We start from the raw sequence: 24,338 nt of genomic DNA, 5'->3' as shown, positions 1-24,338 counted from the left end.
GTCTGTGCTCTGCTGCTCATCTTCCCTGCTCCTCTCAGGATCTTGACATTCGCTCTTTCTGATCACTAGGGCCAATGTTGTTGTCTACCACAGCCACACCTGGTGTCTACTCTGTTAGTGGGCAGCAGATCCAGCTGTGCATCCACTTGGCCAATCATGCACCACCATCACAAGAACATCCATGAAGTCCTCCTGAGATTTCCAGGACCACTTGCATTCCAACCCGCCATCTTCCCTAATGAGTGGCTGTGACATTCCCCCACCCAAAGCCACCCACCCCACCCCCTTCTTGGTCCCTACCCACAAGCACTTACCCAATTCCCATCCTGCAGAAGAGCCCCACATAGCTGATTTTCTTCCATTCTCCTTTTCAGGTTGGTTTCAGCTATCCAACAGCACCTGGATACAAGGAGCAGCCAAGAACTGGCCAGAATGATGGGGACTTGATTCTGATTGGTTTGGCCGTGGCTCTGCAGGAGATGCACTCCGCCTCTCACTTACTCGTTTTTGGCTGGAGCCCCACGTGCGAGGCTGGGTAGCATTCAAGGATTTGTGTAAGAACAGGAAAATATCTGCAAACCATCATGACCTCTCACGAAAAGAAGGTTTTGTTGAATCTCAGCTCTCCAGTTGCAGATATTACAGATAGGGAAGTTTTGCCAAGAACAGAAGGGAGTCAGATAGGGAACTTCCATTAATTTAAAGGAAATGGAACATCTAAAACCACTTGTACAGCTTTGAGCAGCTGAGCTAAACATGTTTGCCAAAGAGATGGGGAGACTTGAATTCCTTTTTGACATTAACTATATTTTATTACTTGAAACACCGGGAAAACTCGTTTGCACAAAGATGAGAGCTCCTGCTGGAAGATAGCTTTCCCCTGGTGATTCTCCCTGGGCCCCCTTCCCTTTTTTATATCCCTTCACCTATACTCATACCATTTGGGACAGCATGCATCCCTCCTGATGGCCATGATAAGGAGCATGCTGCCCTAGTTGTAGGCTTGCGATGCCTGTTGAAGGAGCAGCCTACACTCCTCACCCTAGACATACCAATGCCCTGTACCACCCACCAGCTGGGGGTACCCCCAGAGAGCCTCACTGCACCCCTCACAACTGATACTTCCTCAGCAGCTCGCTTTGCCACTGCCGTTTCTTATTGGGAAAGGCACGAGGGATCTTGATCTTTCGGAAGTCCTCGATGCACTTCCCCAGCTCAGACTCCAGCGCCTTCCTCTCCTCACTCACTGCCGTGGTCACAGGGCTGCTCCCAACCCCGTTCTCCTTCACTGTTGTGTGGTCACTGTTACGTCTCTGCCCCATCTGCTTCACTTCCTCCAGCTTCTTCAGTGACTTGGACAAGTCCAGGGTGTTGGGGCGAGCAGGGCACTCCTCGGGGGCTTCTGGACACGGCACAGAGTCCACAGGGCTGGGGTCCCCCTGCTCTGACGTGGGGTCTCTGCCCAAGATGCTCTCACCTGTGGATGGAGCAGGACTGGGCTCACTGTGACTGCTGGTGCTGGAGGCTGCAGCATCACACCCACACAGGGAGCTGGCGGGGTCCTGCCTCATCCCCGGGTCTGGTCTGGGCTCCTCTGAGTCACTGTGGACTGAGGGGAAAGCAGAGAGCTGAGAGAGATCAGGGGCATGGCTGTGACGCCGTGGGGCAAAGCAGAAGTTCAGACATTTAAGTGTTTGTGTAGTGTGGCTTCACTGGGCATTTTCCTCTAAAATGAATGTATAAAATTCTTCTATTTCAAATCCCCCAGTCTAAACTTTGCCCCCCATGGAAACAGAAAAACATACAAAGATCACAGGACATCTTGGTTTGGAAGGGACCTCAAACACCACCCAACCCCAACCCCTGCCGTGGGCTGGCTGCCCCCATCAGCTTGTGCTGCCCATCCCACCTGGCCTGGGGCACCTCTGGGGATGGGGCACCCATAGTTCTGTGGGCAGCTGTGCCAGGGCCTCACTGCCCTCCAGTAAAGAATTTTCTCCTAATATCTAATCTAAATCTCCCCTCCTTCAGTTGAAAACCATTTTGCCTTGTCCTATTACTAAATGTCAAGGTGCACTTCGTTTTTCCTTGAAAACTGTTTCTCAAGGGTTATTTTTTCCCCTCTTCCTTTCTCTTTTCCTCTTCTTTTTTTTATTTTGACATTTACTTGAACAACTCCGGCACTACATTTACCCGAGGTGGAAAGCTGAAATGTCATCCATCGCTGAGGAACAGCCTTGAAGGCTGGATTTTCTTTGTCACGTCTCACCAGGAAGTTGCAGGGATGTATCTTAGCCCCAAATTCTTTGAGTGATGGAATAAAGTCTGTAAGTTCTTAGACTGCTTTAATCACCTTATCTGCAAGCCTCACAACTGCCTTTGTGAAATGGGCAACTAAGGCAAGGGGAGTGTAAGCTGATGCACCCAAATTCATACAAGGAGCCTATGGCTTAGCTGCAGGCTGAACTCACATCTCTTCCATTTTCTGGTATCTTAGCTCCTAGGCCATCCAATGGCAATAGCAAACTTGGCATTACAGTTTCTCTCCGTGTCAGTACACAGCTCAGTCATGACCTTCTGCAGGTATCAGCAGCATAGTTCTGTTAGTTTAGGTACAAAAACATAGTTTGGGCGTTTCTAGGTGGCTGAGGCACTGAGCATCAATGGACTGATGACTTCTAATGACTGCCTTTTGGAAATACTTATTAACTGCCCATAAGCAATTTACTTAGCGTTGTTTTATCTCAAACGCCATAGCCTGCTCCGGTATGTTCTCATGCTAACATCTGCACAAATGGTCCTGCACACACTGAGAAGTGCAGATCTCAGCAGGATTTTATTTGCTCCCCATACGATGCTGAAACACAAGCTTCCTCCTGGCTGAGTGTCTTGGCCAAGGACCGCAGCCCAAGCATCCACCTGCAACAGTACGTGCTCCCAAATTGCAAAGGGCTGGAGGGGAGCAAATAACTTTGTTTTCCCCTGGGCTAAACTTCCCTCACATTGCATTTCTTGTCCATAGCAACATGAACCCCTGTGCCTGGCAATACATGGGTACAGCTCCTGAGATGACCCCATCACACCTCACCACTCCTCCCGAGTGCTCCTCACACTCAGCTGGGAGAAAGGATCTGTTACATTGTCAGATTTTATCACCCTTTTCTAATTTTTCTCAGACTTTCCTTCCTGCGTGACACTTTTGTCTGCTGTAGAGCATCAATTAGAGTGCGGAAGTGACACTTCCAAGTTAGCCCCATGGTGCTGCTGGAAATCCTGCTGAGTGCAATTAATGGGCTCCTGCACGTGGCAAACTCATACGTCGCAGAGGAAGAACATGCTGTCCCTGCTCCTTGCTGCTTTTGTGGATAGCACTGTTTTCTGAGCACTTGACAAGGAGATGAACTCACCATGTGCCAGGTCGCAGGCTCACATTATTTGCTTTGCTCTGTGTCAGTGCCTCCAGCTCCAGAAGAGACCTGAGCCCACAGGGTCCATAGCCCTGTGGCTCTGGGTGAAATATTCTTAATTTCCTTTCTAGAAAAGGCTGATGCCAGAGGGATGCTGCTGGGCTTTTAGGAGGGATCTGTGTGCGGAGGAGTAAAAAGCAGTTCATTCCTATATTGCTTCCCTGTGTCAATGGGGGATTTTCAGCTCAGACAAACCTGGCCTCAAAGATGGCTCTTCCTCTTCCATTGCTTTTTGCAGACACCCATGTCTCACAGAAAAAGAGGAACTTACCCTCTTCTTTCCCAAACAAAAGCACTCTCTGAGCACCTAACAGACAGCCAGACAGAGAGATGGGCTTTTGAGGGAAGCCCTCCCCACAGGCAGAAGCAGAGCTCTGTGCATCTCTGATTGCTTTAGCCTCGTGGTTTTATTTTCTTGGTCCTTTCCTTTCAGATTTTAAATGAAAAACACCACCTCCACACTGCTTGGGGTCAAAAAATCATGTCCCACTTTCTGCACAAGCTTATTCAGCTCCTTCCCAGCTTCTTTGATGTAGCGTGTGACACAGAGATGGAAGAAAGCTTCAAAATGAGCTGGAGGAGCTCACTCTGTTTGCATCCCTGTGTGTGCCTGAAGGAGGTGGGCACAGACCTGAACCATTTGCTTCAACTAAAGTTTTGCTAGTACTAAAAGTGCGTTTAGAAAACAGATTTATGGGAGTTTTTTTGCTTTTTTCTTTTTCTCCCCTAAATATTTCTCATGAAATCTGATGGTGATGGGTGTATGTACAGCCTGCTCATACTGGATGCAGTGTAGCTGCTGCTCTGCCAGCTCCTTATCCCCTTGAATCTCAGGTCTCGCCTCTGCCCAAAGTGATTATTGAAAAATCAAGCTGAGCCTGAAAACTGATGTCTGCACTCCTGTCTGTCTCTAATCCCCCTTATTTCATCAAAGAACGACAAGACTCTGTGTAAATAAATGGCTCTGACCCCATCTGCCTGCTGCAGTAGCCTCTGCATTCCCAAGAGCCTCAATTAGGCCGGTTGTGCCAGCGAGGCTGTGCTAAATCTGCAGCTCTGGTGACACTGTGCGTGGATTAACTGCTATGGTAACCCCAGTAGGACCAGGACAGACAAACTGCATGCAGTTTGCTGGAGGAGCTGTGAGATTCCTCCTGGGTTGGGAACCCCTATCTGATGGCCAGCAGTTCTGCCAGACAGAGATTTAGCAGAGTTGCTTTGTTTCATTGTACTTTTGGAGTCAGTGTCTGCAGCTTTATGGCAGGGACACGACTTGCAACATGTTTGGTTTTGGCAAAGCAGGATGAATTCAAACACAAGAGGTCAAATTCCAGTGACAGATGTTGCAAGCTGCTGCAGCCAATGGGTCCGTGCTGATTCACACCAGCAAACATCTGGTCTGGGGAAGATGCTTTGGTGCTGCATGAAGCAAAAGCAGCCTTCACTGGGCACTTGTTGCCAAGTTGATCTCTGCAGGTGAGACCTTCCAGTTCCTTGGCAGGAATTAGTCACCAATCTTGCACATGGTAAAAGCTTTGCAAGAGGTGCTGCCCAACCATGAGGAGCTGCTCTCCCTGTGGAGAGATTTTCAAGCTGGAAAGGGACAGGAGATTTTTCCAAAGGCATGGACAGGCCTGGGGAATGTCTACCTGGAGCAAACCATCACTACCCGCTCCATTAGGAAGCTGATCTCACTAGCTCCAGGCTGGTGTCCCTTCCAAGTCAACTGTAAGCCAGTGAGACTTCGTGTACTCTGTGGCAGCTTGATATGGGTACAAAAAGAGCCAGGAGAGAATAGTGTGTGAAGTGAAGGAATGGGATATAGCAGGAAGAAGGAACTATACGCAGGACCAGTAGGAATACCTATCTCTAATCAGTGTCTGCTGCTTAGTGCAGGTCCATCAAGGTGGCCAATGCATGGCTCTGTGTGTGACTGCGGGCACCCAGCACATCAAACAGCATGTTTCTCACCTGGAAGTGCTTCTGTTGCATCTGTCTTGAGGTCCAGGATGGGCTCAGAAGAAGACATATGTTTTTTAGGGCTCTGTTCTGTTTCTGAAGGCTGGGGAATAGGCAGACTGAGCCAAGAGCTACCTAAAAAAATCAAGACCAAGAAAAGAAACTCATAGAAAGTGAATGATGCACAGGGAGCAAGGAAGGTAGCGGTGGCCACACTCTACAAGGGACCATCACCAGGATCTGAATGTCCTCCTGAATGACCCTGCTGTGTGCCCATGGTGAGGAGGGGTCTGGGTGGGGTCTGGGCAGTATCTGCTACACTGAAGGTGTGAGGTCAGAGTGGGACACACATTGTATGGCCCACAGTCTCATCTATGTAGGTCCCCTTTTTACTTTATATGGATGCTGGAGAAACAGGCTTTGCAGACAACCTATCCACACTCAGCTTCCATGAACAGCCCACGAACTCACGGGGCAAAATAAGATGCTGCATCCAGGAGAGGGCAGCAGAATCCCAGCAAGCTCCATGCCCTCGATCACTCCTTAATTACAAACTCCTTCCTGAGCTGTAAACAGCCTTCTATTCCCTATGGCAATAGGGAGATTTCACCCTGAGATCTGGTAAAGTTTTTGTGGTCACCATGTGTCAGCAGGTCTATAAGCGGTTCTAATTAATGTCCCAGAGTAGCTATTTTTGCACCCTTTTCATTCCATAGGCAGCCTGTGGTCTGAAGTTGAGATATGGAGGAGGAAGCTTGAGCTGAACTCAGTACCACGGGGTCTTGCAAACACTTCTGGGTGCTGTGTGGGTTGAGGGCAGAACTCAGCCCCTGAGCCATCATGGTGGATCATGTCCTTTGCTGACAGACTTGTCCCCTCTTCTCTGGGTTACAGGAGCGTAGGATATAGGGAAGAACATCTGCTCCCTCCATATGAGATGAGGGAACACAGCCTTGAATTCAGGACCTGGCACATAGGTGGAGAGGAAAGAGTTTCTGATGGAGCCAGACCTGCAAGGCTAAGGCTCCTTGCTGTGCTTTAGTGACCCCAGCACCCAGCACCAGGCAGAGTAGGCCATGGAGTTCTGGTTTCCTGTGCTGTCATGCAGCAGATGAGAGCAGCTGTGCAAGCCAGCTTTTATTAAAGATTTAAAAGCCAAGCTGTCAGCAGTGCTGCTAAGAGGTGGCTTTTCCTGTTATAGCTCTATCCTTCTCTAATACTAATAGGATTGGAAGGAGGAGGAGAAGCAGCAGTGTGCCGGCCAGTGGAGGGTGAGTGCTTCTCTGTGCAGAGGCTTTGCACACCTGAGTAGATCTAATTTTTCTTTATTGCCTGGAGGCAAAGATGAGGTAGCAAACTTCATGTCTTCTTCACAAATATATATGTATTGTTTTGTTGTTGTTGTAGTTGCAAAGGGTCAGTGCACTCCACTGGAACTTCTACCCTGTGTCCCTGGAATCATCCTTTGTGTCCTTCATAGCATCCCACTGGAACCCCTTGTGTCAGCCTGGACGAGTCACAGTACTGCAGAGTGCTCCAGGCATAGGAGGGATTTCATGTGTTAATAGCAATGACTTCAACACCAATTAGCTTAGCTCGCTCTTTAATCAATGCCTTACACACAATATATAGACGGGCTGTACGTCACAGGCAGTTTATGGCTTGATTTTAAGTAATGGTTCTGATGCCACACCACAGTAGTTCAAGTCATCGTAATTCATGTGCTGCTTTCTGCCTCCCATGCTCAGGACACAGCAAGTGCTGGAGCTCTTGGTGCTGGCCCTGGGTTAAAGCCTTCTTTGGCAATGGGTGAAGCAAGACAAGAGAGGGGATGGGGAGAAACGCTAGGAAATGAATTCTCCCTTGGAGTCAGCCAGAGTTTGAGGAAACCCAGAGCCTGCCTTGTACATCTGCCAGGGCTGATTCATGAGTATGTACTTATTAAAGAAATACGCATTTTTTTTTTTGCTGGTTTCCTGCCAATCTCCTTCCACGAGGAGGCAAACAACTCCAGCAGAGAAAACAAAAGTCCCCCTGCTTTCACTGATACTGGTGAGGAATGAGGCCACCACAGTAGGGTCACCTGTGCTTGTTGGTGCCAATGCCTCAGGTTCATTAAGAACACCTCTCCTGAACTAAAACTTCATGTCCCAACCCTCATCAGAGCACAACCTTAGCTGTGAGACCTGAAAGTTTCACTTCAGCAGTGAGAAGGTAGCAGAAAGGACTGCACTGCCCTGGCTCAGGTTTTCCACCTCTCTAGGCTGCTTGCTATCTCGAAGGAAAGCTCAGCTTGTCTGGCCTTGTTACCTTCCATTTTCTGACAAAATCCAGCTATTCTTTGTCCTTTTGTATGGGAGACATCTCCCCACCCAAGTGCTTCTTGTTCTTCCACCATTTTATGGAAAACTATCTCAGTAATGGACCTTGTGCACACAGTGGAAGGTTCCTTCAAGAGCATCAAGGCGTCACTTATAAGGAAGCAGCGAGGAAAGACTGGGAAAGTGCTTTCCAGAGGGACTGTATATTTGAACATGCTGTTCCCTGGCAGTGTGTCCAGCACAAAAATGGCTCCAGCTGTCTTTCTTTACACCAGAATATGCTTTTCTGTATCATTTCCAGGAGTCACCTTTCAGAAAGCAGGCCCACAGGCAATTTCCACACAGTGCTCGCTTCCTCTCTTGTTACTTTTGCCAAGAAGACATTCCACACAATAATGGTCTCAAAGGGAGATCCCAGCCAAGACTGGGAGATTGCTCAGTGTGCTGATCAAGCTGAGGACATCAGAGGTAGGAAGGTGAAAGGAAAAGCTTCTCCCTTTTCTTCTAATGTCAGTTTGGGGAGTTGAGGCCTGCCAAAATCACTGCAGCTCTATTATGTGAGCTAAATCCTATCCCAATACACAGAAACAGTATGCAGACCCTTGGGTCCTGCTGAGCACTTCATCCCTTATGCCATGGGTCCAGCTCATCTGTTCAAGTGCACTTCCAGCCAGAGCGGACAGCAGGAGCATCATTATCTCTTTCCAAACATGAATCATAAAGGGGTGAATAAATTTCCAGAGAACAGAAACCACTTCACCCCAAAACTGAGATGAAATCTTGAACCTGCAAAGTCCTCTGCCTACTTCACATTCTTCTCACTCTTTGTGCCTTTTCCTACTCAAGGAGAGTTTGAGACCAAGACATAATTCATTGGAAAATCTGCCAGATTATTCAACAGTACAACAGTTTAGATGACATCCTGCAAGTGAGATGAAGGGCCTTATGGCCACCAAGCTCTGAGTCAACTGGGAATCAGGAGCAGCACAAAGACAGCACTGAAACTGAGCTCCTTGAGCCCTCTAAGGCCCCTCCTTGCTCAGCCAGACCGTCACCACCCAGCCTATCCCTTGAACATCCCTTGGGGTGCCTTTACCTGGGAGGCTGAAGTGCCTGGAGAGCTGCCTGGAGAGTTGGCCTCGCACGACAGGACCTAGAGAAAAGGAAAATATATGAGTCTGGCTCTCTGCTTCACTATGATGACTTTGGTAACTTCCCTTCGAAAAAGGGAAGAGGACATGGTTCAACTGAATATGTTTGCAAGGGTCCATTCAGAACCTGGAAGTGCCGTGGTATGCAGCAAGCAAATTGAAATAATAATTAAAGACTGAGTTAAAAACTGTCTGCATGCTCACAATATATGGGGGGAAAAATATTCGCCTTATGATAAGACAACAAAATAGTGGATAATGGAGAACAGTTAATACATTTTCCTGAGTGCTTTTTGATAAAGGCCATCAAAGAGGCTTTTAAGAAAACTCAATTGCCAAAGGGGGATTGTCTGGCTTCCGCAGAGTATTAAAAGCTTATTAAGATGGAGAAAAGAAGAAACGGAATCAAGAGTTCATTCTCGACATATAAATAATATAATAATAAGACATCCCTGAGAGTCCATTTTAGGATGAAATCTTTTGTTAACGATGCAGGGGAAAGGGCGAACAGTCAAGTGGAAAATTTTTACAGTGAGCAGAGAGTAATATCCGCTGGCCAGGGCCAGGGAGGCTGCATGGGGACTTAACGAAGGCACGCTAATGAAAAGCCTGCCGACAGGTTAATTGAAAGGCTGAGCAGTGAAAAGCTGTGCCTGTGACAGGGTGTAGCTTGAGATTTTCATGCACTTTGGTGAGTTTTGAATGAGAAAAATACAGCAAGAACCCGGGGCTGTTCTGGGTAGATGAGGAAATGCTGGCTCAGTGCTCTGAGCTGGTTGTGTTGGGCAAGGGGATGAGAAACCACAGGAGATCTGTGCAAAAATACCCTCGGGGAATAGAGCTGGGCTCTAATTTTGGTGCTGGCCACTTCCCCTCGGGACAGACAGACAGGATTAATGTCTGCCCAAAGCTGGTCGTGACGGGCACAAAGGGGATTTTACACTGGGGAGGGTGAGATATGAGGGGCAAGAGAAAAAAATTAAAGTGGGAGTTGATGGGGGAATTGCTATAGTCATCAAAACACATGGCTTTTAATGGGAAAGCCCTCTAAGGGAGCTCTCCATCCCCACATTAGGTTAGAAACTAATTGACATGATAAGAGAGAGAAGCCACGTTGCTGTGGGTTGCTGGGCATCACCATGAGCCAAGGTTAAGGGGGATCCTCCCAGAACAGGGTGAACACAAACCATGGGGATATTTCATGGGGTTTCTACCACCTCAGTCTGAAGCATCTCTGCCAGGCACAGCCAAGGGCAGGACAGGGAGCTGGGCTGATAAATCCTCTCCCAGTCTTTCTCTTTAATGTATTAGTTTGCATTTTCAGTCTGCTCACGTATCATTTCTAGATGGGTCAGGGCACATAATCCCTCTAGGTTTATTCATTATTAGAAAGCTTTTCAGTTTTCCCTTAACATCCTTTGGAGCTGATGTGATTACAGAGTATGTCCTCTGGGACACGAGTGGGAATTCTGTGAGGGTGGTGCAAGGGATGGAGGTGGGCAGAGGAGCTGCCAGGGGAAGAGAAAGGGCAGGAGATGGGCGGAAAAGCCAGCAGCATTTAAGAGCCCTACTGCTATTTTATATATACATATATAGGTGTATATATATATATAATATGTATGACTTTGGACCCAAACTTTATAATGGGGCAAAGCCAGGGTGGCTCTCCCCCACCACTGTCATTAGAAGAATCAATCAGAAAAATGCAACCTCGCTGAGCTTTAAGGTTGGAGCTTAATCCCTTTAAATCAGTGTCACTGTACTCCCAGCCACTGATTATTCAAATAATATCTTGAGATTTTAAAAATGCTGTTTGTTTCTAGGCCTCAGAAGAAAAACAAAAAGCAAACAAACAAAAAAAAATCCTCTGGATTTTTTTTCAGATGTGGAATGGTATAAATGGAAAATCACAGCTTTACTGGGTTGCACCTCCTTGCTGGTTACTCAGGTAGGCGCCCTCACCACATGTGGTTGAATGACTCCAGAGCAGGATCTGACTTGTGATGGCAGGACAGCCAGGACAGCCTGGAACTCCTTGAAGAACTCATGAAAACACATGTTCCCTCTGAGTTACCCAAGTTCACAGGTAGGCACCATAAGGCACATTTGGGTGCTGTCAGTTGCCTGCTAGAGCCTTCCAGACTCTGTTTACTATGTGTTTTGAAATCTACGCATGTCTCCCACCTGTAACTCATTTCCTGCAGGCATCAAGGAGATAACCAGCTCAGATAGGGCTGTGGCTGCAGGTGGGGTTAAGCAGAAGACACAGGCAACGGTGGCATGGGTTTAGCAGGTGGGTGCTGGCAGAGCAGAGGAAGTAAAGATAATGTAAAACAGCAAGATGAAAGATGTAGCTGAGATGGAAATGAGAACACAGCATCCTCTTCTTAGTGACACTCATGGGGCTTCTAATGGCTTGTCCTAGTCAGGCTGTAGGCAGAGCATCCCGGTGCCCACCCAGCAGCTCTGGGCCTGCTGAGAAATGAGAGTGGATGGGTGCATTCATCACTCTTTTCTAAGCATGTGTATGTGCTCTAGGGGAGCACTGCTGGCAGATGCTTGTCCAAATTTGTCTAGAGGAGACACCGACCCTCCCCAGGGACATGCTTCTGGTGCTGCTGCAGCTGACAGGAGGTGTTAGTAACACCCAGCCACTTCTCTGTGGTGACCTCGGTGTTTTTATTCTCAGCCTTTCTCCTCTGACCTTACAGTACAACTGATTACCATCCATTTTATAATTAAACTTAGCCCAATGCTGAACTGTTTTCACATCATCTCCTTTCCAGACTAAACAAACCCCATTTCTTTAGCATTTCCTAATAAGATGTGGTTACTAGACCTTATCACTTGTACTTTACTGGACTTCCTCCAGCTCGTCAACATCTTTCTTACTCTGGTGGGCAGTATGTTCCAGTCCCAGTGCCAGGCTGAGGAGAACAACATACCCACGTCTCCCACCATCAAGGCTTCTGAAAACATGTTGCTATCTGGCATGCATCTTTCTGCCAAGGTCCCACCCCCCTGATGCACACTAAACACAGCATAAGCCTTTTCTCAGCTTTGCTTTCTGCCTGGTTTTGCCCTGTTTACACCTGAGTAACAGCTGAGACAACTGACGTTGTCTTAGCTTCTCTGGTGGATTCCTACCCTGTTGTTTTTGGGCAGCTCAGAGCATCCCATGCATTGTACATGGGTACTGTCCCTGCCACCAGCAGAGCTGCTAATGACAATATCGATTGCAGCTGATCTGCAGGCAGGCATCCCGCTTGTTGCTCCAGCAGCGTCTGCTCAATTCATCTAGACCAGGTTTCTCAGCAGCAAAACCTTCCTTAGGAGAACACCAGGGTGTAGTTCCTGTCCCACAGCAGGAACTTCTTTTCTGCCCCTCTCAGCCCATATTAGCTGTACCTATGCCTAGCAGGGACGGTTTCAGGCAGGAAACCTCCAAATGACAGCAAGACAGCTGGGGAGAAGTGCTGAGCACTGAGTGGGTGGGAGCACTTCTGCGAATATGAGGGCAGGGCTGGAGTCATACTCACAGGTTCCTATCACCAGCCTGAGTGTTTTTCTTCCCATCCATGTTTCGTGTGTGCCCTCCAGCTCCTGAACCTACATCTTGGCACACATTGTGGCACAGGTGATGGAGGCCACTGATGCCCATGCCTGGATGCTTGCAATACATCAGAGCAATCCTGACCTGCAGGCCCAGACTTGGCTCAAAACCACAAGCACCAATCCCAGCCCACACAGAGGTCAGAGCTCCAGGCTCAAATTATTTATTCTGGATTATATCTCTTTTTCCCTCACAGTCCCCACTCCACAATCCAGCTCCGCTGTGAGTTGCAAGGTGTGCTCCCAGCCAGTGAGGCTGCTTCTGTCTGAGATGCCCTAAACCACCTCTGTCTGCATCCTGCAGCAGATGAGCCCTGCAGACTCCTGGCACAAGTGGTTTCCCTGCTGACCCCGGGTCTTCAAATTACTGCGAGCTGAGCTAATGCCGACAGCTCTCAGGCAAGCGGCTTTCTCAGGAAGCGCCATCCTAGAAAATGCAGCCCCAGAGAAAATAAACTCCCCCGAGCCACAGAGAGTGACCCAAGCCTGCAATTTCTCCCTTGCTGTCTGGAAACGACTGGGGTTTTGTTTTCCAAGAGATTAAAACACAGGGTAGGGATGTTATTTTAGGGAACGGCTGAGCCCCATCAAACCTTGTCCTGTTTGTGCAGATGCGGAGCCGGGCTGGGCTCCAGGTCCCCGTCCTCCCCCCGCGGGGATGGCTTTGGGCTTTGGAAAAATGACGCACAGAGGCACAGAGGGGGCTGCTTTGCAGGTGGTGCTGAGCTATTCCAGCCATGGAGCAGAAATGTGATTGCAAACAAATGAAATCCTCCCCATGAAAAGCTCGTTTATACCTGGAATTAATGCTGGGGATTGTTGTGTGCAGGGGGTCATTTATGGCTGTGGATTTTGGTCAGAGTGACAGAGTTTGTGACGAAGGGATGCTCCATAGAGTGCTGGACCTTCCATAAGGGTGGGCATGTTCATGGGGATGGAGTTGGACTGAGGTCCCAACTGTGCCTCTGATCAGTGAGGGCACTGGAGATCCCTCAGGACATTAATCTTGGTCAGCATCAACCCTTCTGCTGGCAGCCCATGCTCCACCCTCCCCACCTGTGTTCCATGCTCCTGCATTCATCTATTTCTTTACAGCTCCCCCTCAAAAAGACATCCCAGGGGGCTGAGGCTGGGCACATCAGGTGGGCTGCCAAGCACAGAGGAATCCCAAACACGGACTCCCTAGCAGTGTGCTGTGATTAATTTCTAATGGCTCAGCCTTCTGAACAATGGTTTCAGATATAAATAATTGCCTGCTGCAGCTACACAGGCTGGATGAGGAAACTTCACTGCTTCGGAGGCTTCTGGTAGAGTCAATGGAGAGACATCTGCACCTCTAATGCTGTGAATGCCTGTGTTAGATGCCTAAGTGACACCTCCAGATGGGCATCTCATCCTCCACCACCTCTGCTGGACTACCAAAGGACAACCAGCTCAGACTGATATCCAGTGTGAAGATGCTGAAGTTAGTGCAGATCAATGTACCTGATTGCACAAACTGCCAGCTTCAGGCAAGTAAATAATCTGTATTGACAATGGCTCCATGTTGAAGGTGCAACCTCAGCTGTAATGGCCTTGCTAGTGAGGATGGCCTCACATTTATAGCTCCCTCTGTGCTGATATGTGGAGATTGGGTTAAGCTCCTGAGGGACACAGTCATCTGCCCATTTCCAAGGAAGCAGTCCATGCTTTGGCACTGTGGGACCTGCACGTGTTAAACTGCAGATGTTCTTAGCCCCCTCCAACAGTTTTTCATCTAAGACCTCGCTAAATATCTGAAAGTACACAGAGCTGTTGATCTTATCACTGGTGGGATGTATGTCTGTTCAGCAGGTCGCAGTGACCACCACTGGCTGGGGGATGTCTAAGTGCAGGTGTACATGGGGAAGCCTTCTTTGCCCTGGGTGGGCTGGAAGTTGTGTGAGCATCTCTTCCCAAGTGAGCCTGCAGACCTCTCTTGGCAGCTTCTACCAAAAATTCTCCTTAATTGTGTTGAAATTCTTCCTCCTGCCTGGTTGTTGCATGTCATGGCTACCACTCTCCTGTGCCTTTACAACTGTCCATCCACTTGGAACTGAGGGTGGCAAGTTCTGATGAAGAATTCTAGCTTAAAGGGTTTCTTACTGAAACCGAATCTGGGGAGAGGGGAAGGGAAAGGGGAAGGAGAAGGGGGGGAGGGAAAGGGAAAGGGAAGGGAAAGGGAAGGGAAAGGGAAGGGGAAAGGGAGAGGGAAAGAGAAAGGAAAAGGAAAGGGAAAGGGAAAAGGAAAAAGAAAGGGAAAGGGAAAGGGAAAGGGAAAGGGAAAGGGAAAGGGAAAGGGAAAGGGAAAGGGAAAGGGAAAGGGAAAGGGAAAGGGAAAGGGAAAGGGAAAGGGAAAAGGGAGCTCTCCAGGAGAAACCATCACTGCAACACTCAGCAGGTCTAACTGAGTGCTTCCCGATCAGTGATAGAACAAGGAAGGTTTCCCAGTTCCTGCCAAGTCTCTGCTTGACATGAGAATGGGCAGCCTGTCTTTCATTTTCATGACACTGACAGATGACCTCACCTCCTGCAGAAATGGAGGAGAACTGCCTACAGCAAAGTTTCCTGGTGCCAAGACTTCATCTGTCTTGGAAAATGCAAAGATATCCCATCACATGGAATAATCTTTGCTTTCTGGAATCTGCAAAAGCATTAAAATTGGGGTTAGGATGGGAGGAATTTTAGGGAGAAGAGTTCCAGACTCTCTGGTTAAATTAGCCTGGAGGTATTTGACTCAAGGCAACAAACCCTTATTGTAACCCCAACCTTATTGCAACCCCAATGTGTTGGATGCACTTTCAGCTTTCTGGCATGCTGAGAAGCACCTTCCTGCCCAGTTCTGCCTGTGTGATTGCAAGAAGACAGGGAACCTTTCCAAGCTGGGACTTGGGGACTTCAGTTCCCTGGAGCAAAATGAGTGTTAAAGGCTGCAGTGTGACTTCTTGTTGATTTTTGTTTCCCCGGGGTTTTGTGTTAAAGACAATCCTGGCACGCAAAGAACAATGATATTTTGGGAACGCCCACCAGGAAATGTTTGGCCGCACCCTCACTTTCTCTGGACTTGGAGTCTCTCCATTAAATTGAATGGAGTCGAATGAGATGTTTCCACTTACACAAGCAAGAAGCTGGAAACGCAGCTGCGTTGTGCGGAGATTTTAAAAAGAGAAGAAAATAAAAGCTTCAAATGTCAGAGTGGCTCCAAAATCAGTGAGATGGGGGAGCTGCCAGATCACATAGGAAGCCGTGGTTGTGGAGCTGTGCGGAGCAGGGAGCTGCGCTGGTGACAGAAGGGTTACGAAATGGTTTCCTGTTGACTTCTCTCTTGTTTTTTTCTCCATCAACCACAGGCTGTACCTACAGCACCAGCACTGCGTGGGGAATCCCCATCCCTTACAACCCATTACCTCTATACCTCCTCTCCTAAACCAGGATGCAGCTGCATGTCCCTGCCTACAGTCCCTTGTACTGACCCCTCCTTCTGGGTTCTTTGTGGCATTTGATCCTGTCAGTTGCTTAAAATAGTATACTAACAAAAAGACTTAGTTGTAATGAGAGAATTAGGGCATAATTGCATGGACTTCACTAAACAAGCTGGAATCTGTTGTTCTGCTGTAGAGGGGAAGGATTCAGGGTTTTACACATTTTAGTTTTGCTTGAAAGCCTCAGCTTTGGGGAAGTGATCCCCAGCTGGGATAAAGCACTGTAACTCACTGGGTTTCTTACTTATGGAAGTCACCAAGCCTGCCCACAAGGCTTCCATGAAGCCTCCAACAAGGTTTACTCTGGATTTCATGCACTCTTTCATTAAACAAAAAAAACCATATTCCTGTTTTTAGGAATCTACTCCCTTGGCCTGGCCTCTCCTTCCATCAGGGACTTCTCCTCCCACCAAGGTACCGCCACCTCACTCCAGATTCAAGTGGAAGGCAGCGGTTTGCTCAGGGTTTCATTCACTGGGTCCTGCCTGATTGTCTTCAGCTAACAACACGGCCTGTTGACATCTGCTGGACTGCTGCCTGCTTCAGAGCATCCCTCTGGCTCAGATGCTTCACCAAGCTCTGGGGATCGCCCTTTATTCTTATGGCTATTTGATCACTTGGGCAAATTCTTCTGGGATGAAGGAAGAGTGGGCATAGGGAAGCCACCACTTAAGGTAGAGAGGCAATGAATGCTTAAAGGCCTCAAAACCTCTGAGCTCAGCTCAAAGCTCATGTTTTGTTTCAACTGTGAGTTGCTTTGCAGTTGAGAGGAAATCCAGGCATTTATGAAACACTCTGCAGTTCAAGCTTGGAGCTGTGCTGTCCTGGCTGCTTGATCAATAGCATCTGGCTGAAGCTTATAATGAAAAGCAGGCAGCTTTTCATTATAAGGGGTAAACTGTACTGCTGTGATTTGAACTAGTAAGAGTAGGCTTAAGTCAGGGCAGAGACACTCAGGCTTCAGAAACCTCTGTTCTTCAATCACCCATCTGATCAGACCTTGGGAACAGTAGATAGCTGCACTGCACCAGCACTGCCTCCTTTGCCCTCCTCTCCTCCCTTTGAAGAATAATTCATTTCTTATGTCTTATGTCCATGGGGTACATAGGGGTGTAAGTCCCCACAGCTGCAGCGTGGGTGCTCAGAACCACAATCTGACCACATTTGTGGCTCAAATCATAAGCTTTAAGCATCTGAACATCTTTGATACTCCAGCTCTGCTCAGGACCTCCAACTGCTTCCGTGGGGACAAGAATAACTGTCTCTTCAGAGCCTGCATGGGCTCAGCAGGCTGCTTGCCCGTACAGCTCATATAGGACAGGGAACACACAAAGTCTGTTTTCTTGTGTGCTTTTGTTTCTTAAGGGTTGAGCTTATGTCTGGGCAGGGGAAGGAGACTTGAGGAATCTGGGCATTGGAATGCCAACCGAAGAGCTCTCTGAAAGACCCTGGGAGTTAGAATGAGCTGTGGTGGCCTGGATAGGCTGTGTCAATCCCCTTTGATGTGATTCCTGTCCTCAGGTGTTGACTCTAGGCAAAATGGAGTCAGCCATGGCATCAGCCTGGGAGAACATACTGAGGACCTCAGCCATAGAAAAAGAGGATGCAATGTGCTCCTCCTCCCTGCCTTGCTTAGAGGTCCTTGAGTGATGATGGGAGAGGACCATGATGAGGCCAGTTTCATCTCACTTGCTTCAAAAACCAGAAGTGTGATGCCATCCCTGCCTGCTAGTCTCTCACTAGCATTTGCCAAAGCTCCTAAATTCATCCAGGAAGGCTGGGCTTGTACAGCTCCTCCAGTACCACCTGCCAGCTGATTTGTGTTTTGCACACAAATGCTTTTCTTAATGCTCTTTATGTCCCTGATTAGAATTGCAAGAGAGGGTGGCACGCAGCAAAGAGCTGAGCTTATCCTCCATAATGGTTTCATGTTCCTCTGCCTCCTGCTGAATCATATCATCCAGTTTGGGGCTGGAAGTAGTAAACTGTGGGGCTGAGTGAAGTTTTCTGTTCTCCAGAGTACTGGAGGACCTCCTCCTCTTCCCAGCCACCGATACTGATTCTTTCCATCCTTACTGCATCCTGGCAGGACAGAGCAGAGCTTCTGAAACAACCAGGCATTTCTGCCACCAAAGTGCTCCCTCATGGAAGGGCTGAAAACAGACCCAGAAACAAAATGTTTTCAGATGTTCTCTCATGGTGGCAGAAGTGTCTGATGGAGACAGATGGGATTTGGCTCCTGCTTCACAGGGCAGGCTGCTCAGATCTGCATTGTTGTGCAGAACAAGGCGCCGAGTGAGCAATAACCAGCAATTTGTGGGCAGGGCGCTTGCCTGGAAACGCAGACCCAAGGGTTCACCTTCCCACTTATTTGAATGAGTGATATTATTTTAGGATGGATGGTTTTCTAGGGACCTCTAAATGAAAGGGTGAGTTACATTATCCCTCAGTGGGAAAATAATCTTTCGAAGCTCAGCCTCCCCCCTTGCATGCAGAGCTCTGGCTTTCTGAAACTTAGCGGCTGTTGCTGCAGCTTGGGGAAGATTTGTGGTGAGACAGCCACTGTCCCAAGGGATGCTCTCACCCACCGTGCTCCATATTCCTCCATGAGGGACCCTATACTTCACTGAGGCCGCCTGGGGAGGTTGTGGGCTTCTTATGGCATGCTAAAAGCCACCTGCAGTGTAGGTGGTCTGGCATATAGAATCTTTAAGATTGGAAAAGATCACTAAGATCACCTAGTCCAACCATCAACCCATCAAACATAGGGATGGGTTGGCTTGTATGCATCTAGCTCAGTGCAGTCCCCACCTGTCATTGACAGCAAGGCTCCCTTCAGAAAAGCCAATGATAACTCAGTGCAGGTCAGATTGAAAGAGTCACAGGCATAACTCCTGGCTGTGGTCTTTTGCAAACACTAATCCCCCAGCACATGTGCAACCCATCATGATTTACTACAGATGCTGACAGCAGTTGGTCTGCCCACGCATAACCCACGTGCCCATCTGTGGAGGTGCCAGCAAAGACACCCACCACTGAGCTGGGGCAGTCAGCTCCTCCTCAAAGCCCTGGGGATGAATGAAGAGCAGGGCTGCCCTCCTGGGAAGGCAAAGATCACCTCCAGGTCCAGCAAACTCGAGGGAAGCAAACTGAGCAAGACCCAGCACTTCCCTTGAGCAGAAATGCACCACCACTTCTACGCACATTGTTTCTCCTAAGGATCCAATTAAGCAGGCTCTCTTCCCAGCCATGGGCTGCAGCAAAAGCTCTTTCTATTACTGGATGTATTCAAAGAAAATAAAAAGAAAGAGCCCCAAATTTCTAAGAGCTGAGAGAGTCAGACCTCAGCGACAGTATTTTTACATAAAGTGTCGGTTTTCAAATGATTCAAAACCATTCTGCTCCAATCATATTTTGCATGGGGTATAGAGCTTAACAGCCCACATCACACAGCCCTGCAGATTGATACCATACTGACTTTGTTGTTACGGTTTCCCTATTGGGAAAAACCCTTAATCCTAGGAGATCCATTTTTTTTCAGACCAGTTCCAGCGGGGAAAAGCAAATATCTTAACACTGGCATTACTCATAAGGCAGCAATTTCTTTTTCCAATCAGTCCTAATTGCTTAAAAAAATCAAATCTTTAGTTAAAAAAAAACAACACAACAACTACTAAACAGTGTCTGTCCTCCCCTATGAAAAAGGGTTTTAATTCTGCCCTTCACCCCCTCTGAAGAGCTAAAGTTCCCTTTTCTCTTCTGCTGCAAGCTGGTTGTAATTTCCTCTTTAAAATGCCGTTGCGATGAGGAATGTGCCCTTATAAAAATAGCGTTTTCACCTTCTGCTTCATGCAGACACAGAACGCCTCGCCATAAAGTTGTAGCTATCCCTGCGTGACAGAGGGCTTCAGCCCTTCTGCTTCTTGGGAAGCCAGCTGCAAGCCTCCCTCCTGGCTGAACCCAGGGCAGAAATGCCTCTTTGGCTGTCATCCAGCTGGCAAAGCTCCCTAACCCAGTGCTTTACCTCGTGCTGCTCGAGGAGATGAGAAACAAGGCAGGGAGGTGGGTGCTGGGATGCTGAAACCCAGCACAGCCATGGGGAAGGACCAGGGGATGTCAGTGGGTGATTTGGGATCGCATCAGCATTCCTGCAGGGCTGGGTGGTATGGTCCAGCTTGGAGGGCTCAAAGAGGAGAGGGGCAAAGTGAGGTAAGGTAGCTTTGAGTTTGAACACAGGCACTAATGCACATCACTCCCATTGCCCTGCTAGAGCAACCCCCCCCCCGGGTGCACACACAAACCTCCTTGCAGACGCACACACGGGCGAGTGGGTTTTGTTCCTTTATTACACATCGCCCAGCAAAGCAGCAGCCAGCCCTGACAGGCTGCAGAGAGCTGCGAGTGGAGAGACCTTCAGAGAGACTGCCCAAAGTGCAACAATATTCACATTTGGCAATCATTCCTTTGGACCTACAGCGGCTGAGCCCAGATGATGCCTCCAGTGCAATTCTAACCCACCCCCCTGCAGCCTGCAGAGAGGTGAGGGCACGTTTTGGACAGCCCTCCAAGTAGTTTGAGAGATGTGTAAGCATTTGACGCCCAATAGTAACAAGCCTCCCCCACCCACCTCCCCCCAACAGGCATCTCAGCCCCTACCCACCCCCATTCCCCCCCACTGAGGCACCCCAGGGCAGCAGTGATGCTTCAAACCAGAAACCCTGACACAGGGTGAGGGTGTGGCTTTAGCTAACCTTCCCCAGCACTGACAGTTGAAACGCTAAGCTGCTTACAGGGGCTAATGGCCATATATCCATGCTGTGAGGCTGCATCTTCCTCCCAGCTGCCCTCCTCTCTGCTGCCCACCTTTCTCCATGTCCTTAACCCAACACTTGGGCTCCTCAGTTGCTCAAGCACAGTGTCTGCAGCATGGTCCCGCTTGGCTGCGGGGCACAGAGCAAGAGAGCTGACTTCGGTATCCATCACAGATGGGATCCTGGCACAGTTCGGTGTCCCACCCCACCCACCCAAAACACGCTCAGTGGCAATGTCCAAGTCCACGCATCCAGGAGGGTTGGGAGCTACTGCAGGATTCAGAAGGAAGGAATGAGTCTGGTGGTCAACAGCTGCTACAAGGAGGAGCTGAACAGGATCAAAGTGGACGGAGGAGGGGAAAAAAACAAGAACAAACTCAAAAAGGAGACAAAAGGGGTATGCTGGGATTCAGGGGACGGACATCTACCTTCTAAAGGCAACAGGAGAGGAAAGGGAGAGTTGGCGTTCGGTGGTTTGGCGGGTGTTTATTTTTTGTGTCACTCACGATAGAAAACATATTCGGTGTAAGAGGTCCAGATCCTGTCGTCTGTCTGGTCATGGGCGAAGGCACAGGTGCCCGTGGAGTTGCAAGCCACCATGTGGAAGCCAGCGTCGGCCAGTTTGTCAAAGGCTTGCTCCAGGAAGGTGAATTTGAGGTAGTACCGGGAGGTGTACCTCTCCGGGGGCCTGTCCGGGTCCCTGCTCTCATTCAAGGTATCTCCAAAAACCTCCTTGGCCAGCGATGTCTTGCCGCAGACCATGATCCGTGCCACCCTGCGGAACTTGGCATCAGTCTGGCTGTCCCTGCCCAGCGTGTAGGAGCCGCGGTAGCCGATGGTGATGAACCCGGCCCTGCGGATGTCAGGGCCAGCAGTGCCCACTGTGCCCGTGCCGCCAGCACCGCCAGCCGCAGCATTGGGGAGTGCAGTGCTGGCAGTGGTCAGGCTGCGGGCGGCATCGGCACTAGGGGAGAGCTCCTCGGGGTCACTTTGGCACGGGTCATCCCCCAGCGAGTTCTGCTTGCTGAGCTTGGGGGCCAGCATCTTCACCAGCTCCGGCAGCATGAAGTACTCAGCCTCTCGCTGCAGCCGGCTGCGCTCCGGGAAGTGCTCGGGCAGCACCAGCTGCTGGTCCCTCATGTAATCCAAGATGTAGCGGAAGAGGAAGCCGTCCCGATCCACAAAGAAGCGGCCCTTGCTGTCACGAGCCAAGGAGCGGACGTTCTTCTGCGTGAACATCTCCCAGAGCAGCGAGCCCGGCACGCTGATCAGGGTGGGGTGCCGGGTGATGTAGACTTGTCCGCCCACGTTGAGCTCAATGATTTCAGGGAAAGGCAAATCCTCGCTGGGTTTGGCACAGCCCGCGCTGTCCGCCAGGGCCATTGTGAGCTACTGCTGCTTCCCACCTGCAACAGAAAGCAGCACCGTGCCTGGGTTAAGCTTGCCAGCCATCGTGGTCCCACCAACCTCAAACCCAATCACACTCCTTTCACACCTATGAGCAGTATGAGATCAGGCCCTGTCCCTATGGCAGCCTGGAAGTCAGCTCTCTTCCCTAATCCTTATCTTGGATTAGCATGCCAAGGGAGCAGGAGGGGAGTTAATGAACCGCAGGGCTGTCAGAAATGCAAGTGTACAGGATAGAGTGGCTGTGCTGTTGGCACTCCTACTCCATGCTTGCTCCTGGAAAGCACACAACAGAGGCTCAGGCCAAGCTGAGGACTGCTGGGATCTCCTCGGGGGTCTGAGACCAAGCAAAGCACTACGCTGCAGACCCAGCCTTGGGTCAGATACCCCATATTCATGCACTTTCCACAGGCAAGATGTTTATTTGACATTGCTGGACACCCCAAATTAGTGTACACATAAACCTGGCTCAAGAGATGGACTCTCAGTCCAGCCCATGCTCCGTGCAAGGGTTTAGATCTGAAGGGAAAAGGGATTTCTCTGCAGCAACCCTGGAAGTGCTGCCCGATGCTCTGCCCGGTGTGATGCCAGCACAGCTTGCAAGTCGCTGCACTCCCCGTGGGGCCGCATCCCACATCCAAAGGACATCAGCAAGCATTGCCACAACCCCGTGTCCTCCCGTACGGCTCCGTGAGAGCGGCACCAAAGGATCCTCAACTCAAATTACACAGAAATCGGAGGAGGGCAAAGGCAAAACTCGCCGCTGGGGAGAGCTGAGGCTGAGTTTTGCGTCCGCGTGTCCTTCCAGCTCATAGCAGAGGGATTTTGGTGAGAATGAGCTCTGAGCTCGGGCGGGGATGGAACGGGGGTCCCCCTGGCTCCCACCCCCCGGGTCTGCTCCTCGGTGCCTTTGAGTCCGAGACCATTTTGTGGGGAGGAGGGGGGAGGACACACAAAGCAACCCCCCGTGCTCAGAGGCTGCGGAACCGGAGCCTCTCCCGGTGCTGCTGGCGCTTCGGGGCCGCTCCCGTTCCCGGTTCCCCTCCATCCCCGTTACCTCCTCTCCGCTGGGCGCTGGGCAGGGCGGACCCAGCAGTGCCGCTCCGTGCTACGCTGTCGCTTCGTGCCGCTCTGCCTGCCCGGCCCTGGCTCCGCCGTTTTATGGCCAGGAGAGATGCGAGCGCCTTCCCCCGGCGGCCCCGGACCCGCCTCGCCCCCGCCTTCTCTCCCCGCCTTCTCCCATCGCTGAGCAGCCCCCAGCACTGGGCAGCTCTGGGTCGGGAGATACCGACCGAGAGAGTGTGGGGGGATCCACCTCCAAATTAGGGATTGGTCCCTGGTGCCCTCATCCAGCAGGGAAATCCTTGTGGCACCCACAGCGCAGAGGTACCGCGCACAAAGTGGACGCGCATCCCCAGGCAAATGATGGCCAGGCTGCCCCTCGTCCTGCAGCCTGACCCCAGCCACCCTCCCGTGTCTCTGTATCTGTACCTCCTCCCCCCCCTACTCCTATCGCCACGGGGTTCGAAGTGTCTCCGGATGCACAGGGACGGCAGATCCCTGCAGCCACAGCGCTATGCAGTCCTCACTGCTTTGTCCTCACCCGTGTTAGCACCCATGTCAGGCCTCATGGGGACGTCGTGAGGCAAAACGTAGCTGCAGAGCCCTGACCTGAGATTATCTGCGATTTCATTTATGTGACATCTGTCAAATTTTGTAAGGGCAGAAAGTGTAATTTTTCTTTCTTCACCTGATGTGGAGCACAGGAAAAGTGCTCCAAACTGAATAAAGAAACAAACAAACAACAACAACAGTATGGAAAGAGAAATAGGGACTTTTGAGACACTATAATACTTCTTAAACCTCAATGTTCTATTTCACCTGCAAATGATTGACCTAAAAAGAAAAAAGATGTTGAGGTTGGAGAGTTGAATTCCCCTCCATCAGTTTGTTGGGTAGTTTGATAAAAGGTGGCTACTGAACCTAAGGCAAATGCAGTCTGGGTGGATGGATGATAGATGGATGGATGGATGGATGGAGGGCGGAGTGTATGCATGGATGGATAGATGATAGAGATTGCTTTGCTTATAAGAAAACTGAAGGACTCTCT

General features: G+C 49.8%; 2 protein-coding genes across 2 annotated transcripts; both read right to left on the bottom strand.

Moving 5' to 3' along the window:
- Positions 1-786: 786 nt before the first annotated feature.
- LOC107312879 (uncharacterized) lies at positions 787-20,646 on the bottom strand. Its single transcript, XM_085544731.1, has 4 exons — positions 13,308-20,646; positions 8,844-8,900; positions 5,439-5,561; positions 787-1,609 (listed from the first exon to the last, which is right to left on the bottom strand). Exons 1-4 carry the CDS (start codon positions 13,345-13,347, stop codon positions 1,110-1,112), a joined length of 720 nt encoding a protein of 239 aa, XP_085400857.1. The 5' UTR covers positions 13,348-20,646; the 3' UTR covers positions 787-1,109.
- Positions 20,339-23,361, bottom strand: LOC107312878 (BTB/POZ domain-containing protein KCTD12-like). Its single transcript, XM_015860696.3, has 2 exons — positions 23,286-23,361; positions 20,339-22,227 (listed from the first exon to the last, which is right to left on the bottom strand). The coding sequence occupies exon 2, from the start codon at positions 22,202-22,204 to the stop codon at positions 21,320-21,322; it is 885 nt and encodes a 294-aa protein (XP_015716182.2). The 5' UTR covers positions 22,205-22,227; positions 23,286-23,361; the 3' UTR covers positions 20,339-21,319.
- Between the last annotated feature and the right edge of the window lie 977 nt (positions 23,362-24,338).

Source organism: Coturnix japonica, chromosome 4 (genome assembly GCF_054131305.1).
Source record: "Coturnix japonica strain WE chromosome 4, WE-NBRP24, whole genome shotgun sequence".
In the NCBI taxonomy this organism is placed as follows: domain Eukaryota; kingdom Metazoa; phylum Chordata; class Aves; order Galliformes; family Phasianidae; genus Coturnix; species Coturnix japonica.
The sequence above is the reverse complement of the archived record's forward strand: the minus strand, read 5'-3'. Positions and strand labels throughout refer to the sequence as shown.

Excerpts from the sequence above, each read along its gene's own strand:
- LOC107312879 (XM_085544731.1), bottom strand. The coding sequence starts at position 13,347 with ATGACCCCCTGCACACAACAATCCCCAGCATTAATTCCAG. Across the intron at positions 8,901-13,307 it reads ATCCCCAGCATTAATTCCAG|GTCCTGTCGTGCGAGGCCAA; the intron begins GTATAAACGAGC and ends CCTTTTCTCTAG. Across the intron at positions 5,562-8,843 it reads CAGGCACTTCAGCCTCCCAG|GTAGCTCTTGGCTCAGTCTG; the intron begins GTAAAGGCACCC and ends TGATTTTTTTAG.
- LOC107312878 (XM_015860696.3), bottom strand. The coding sequence starts at position 22,204 with ATGGCCCTGGCGGACAGCGCGGGCTGTGCCAAACCCAGCGAGGATTTG.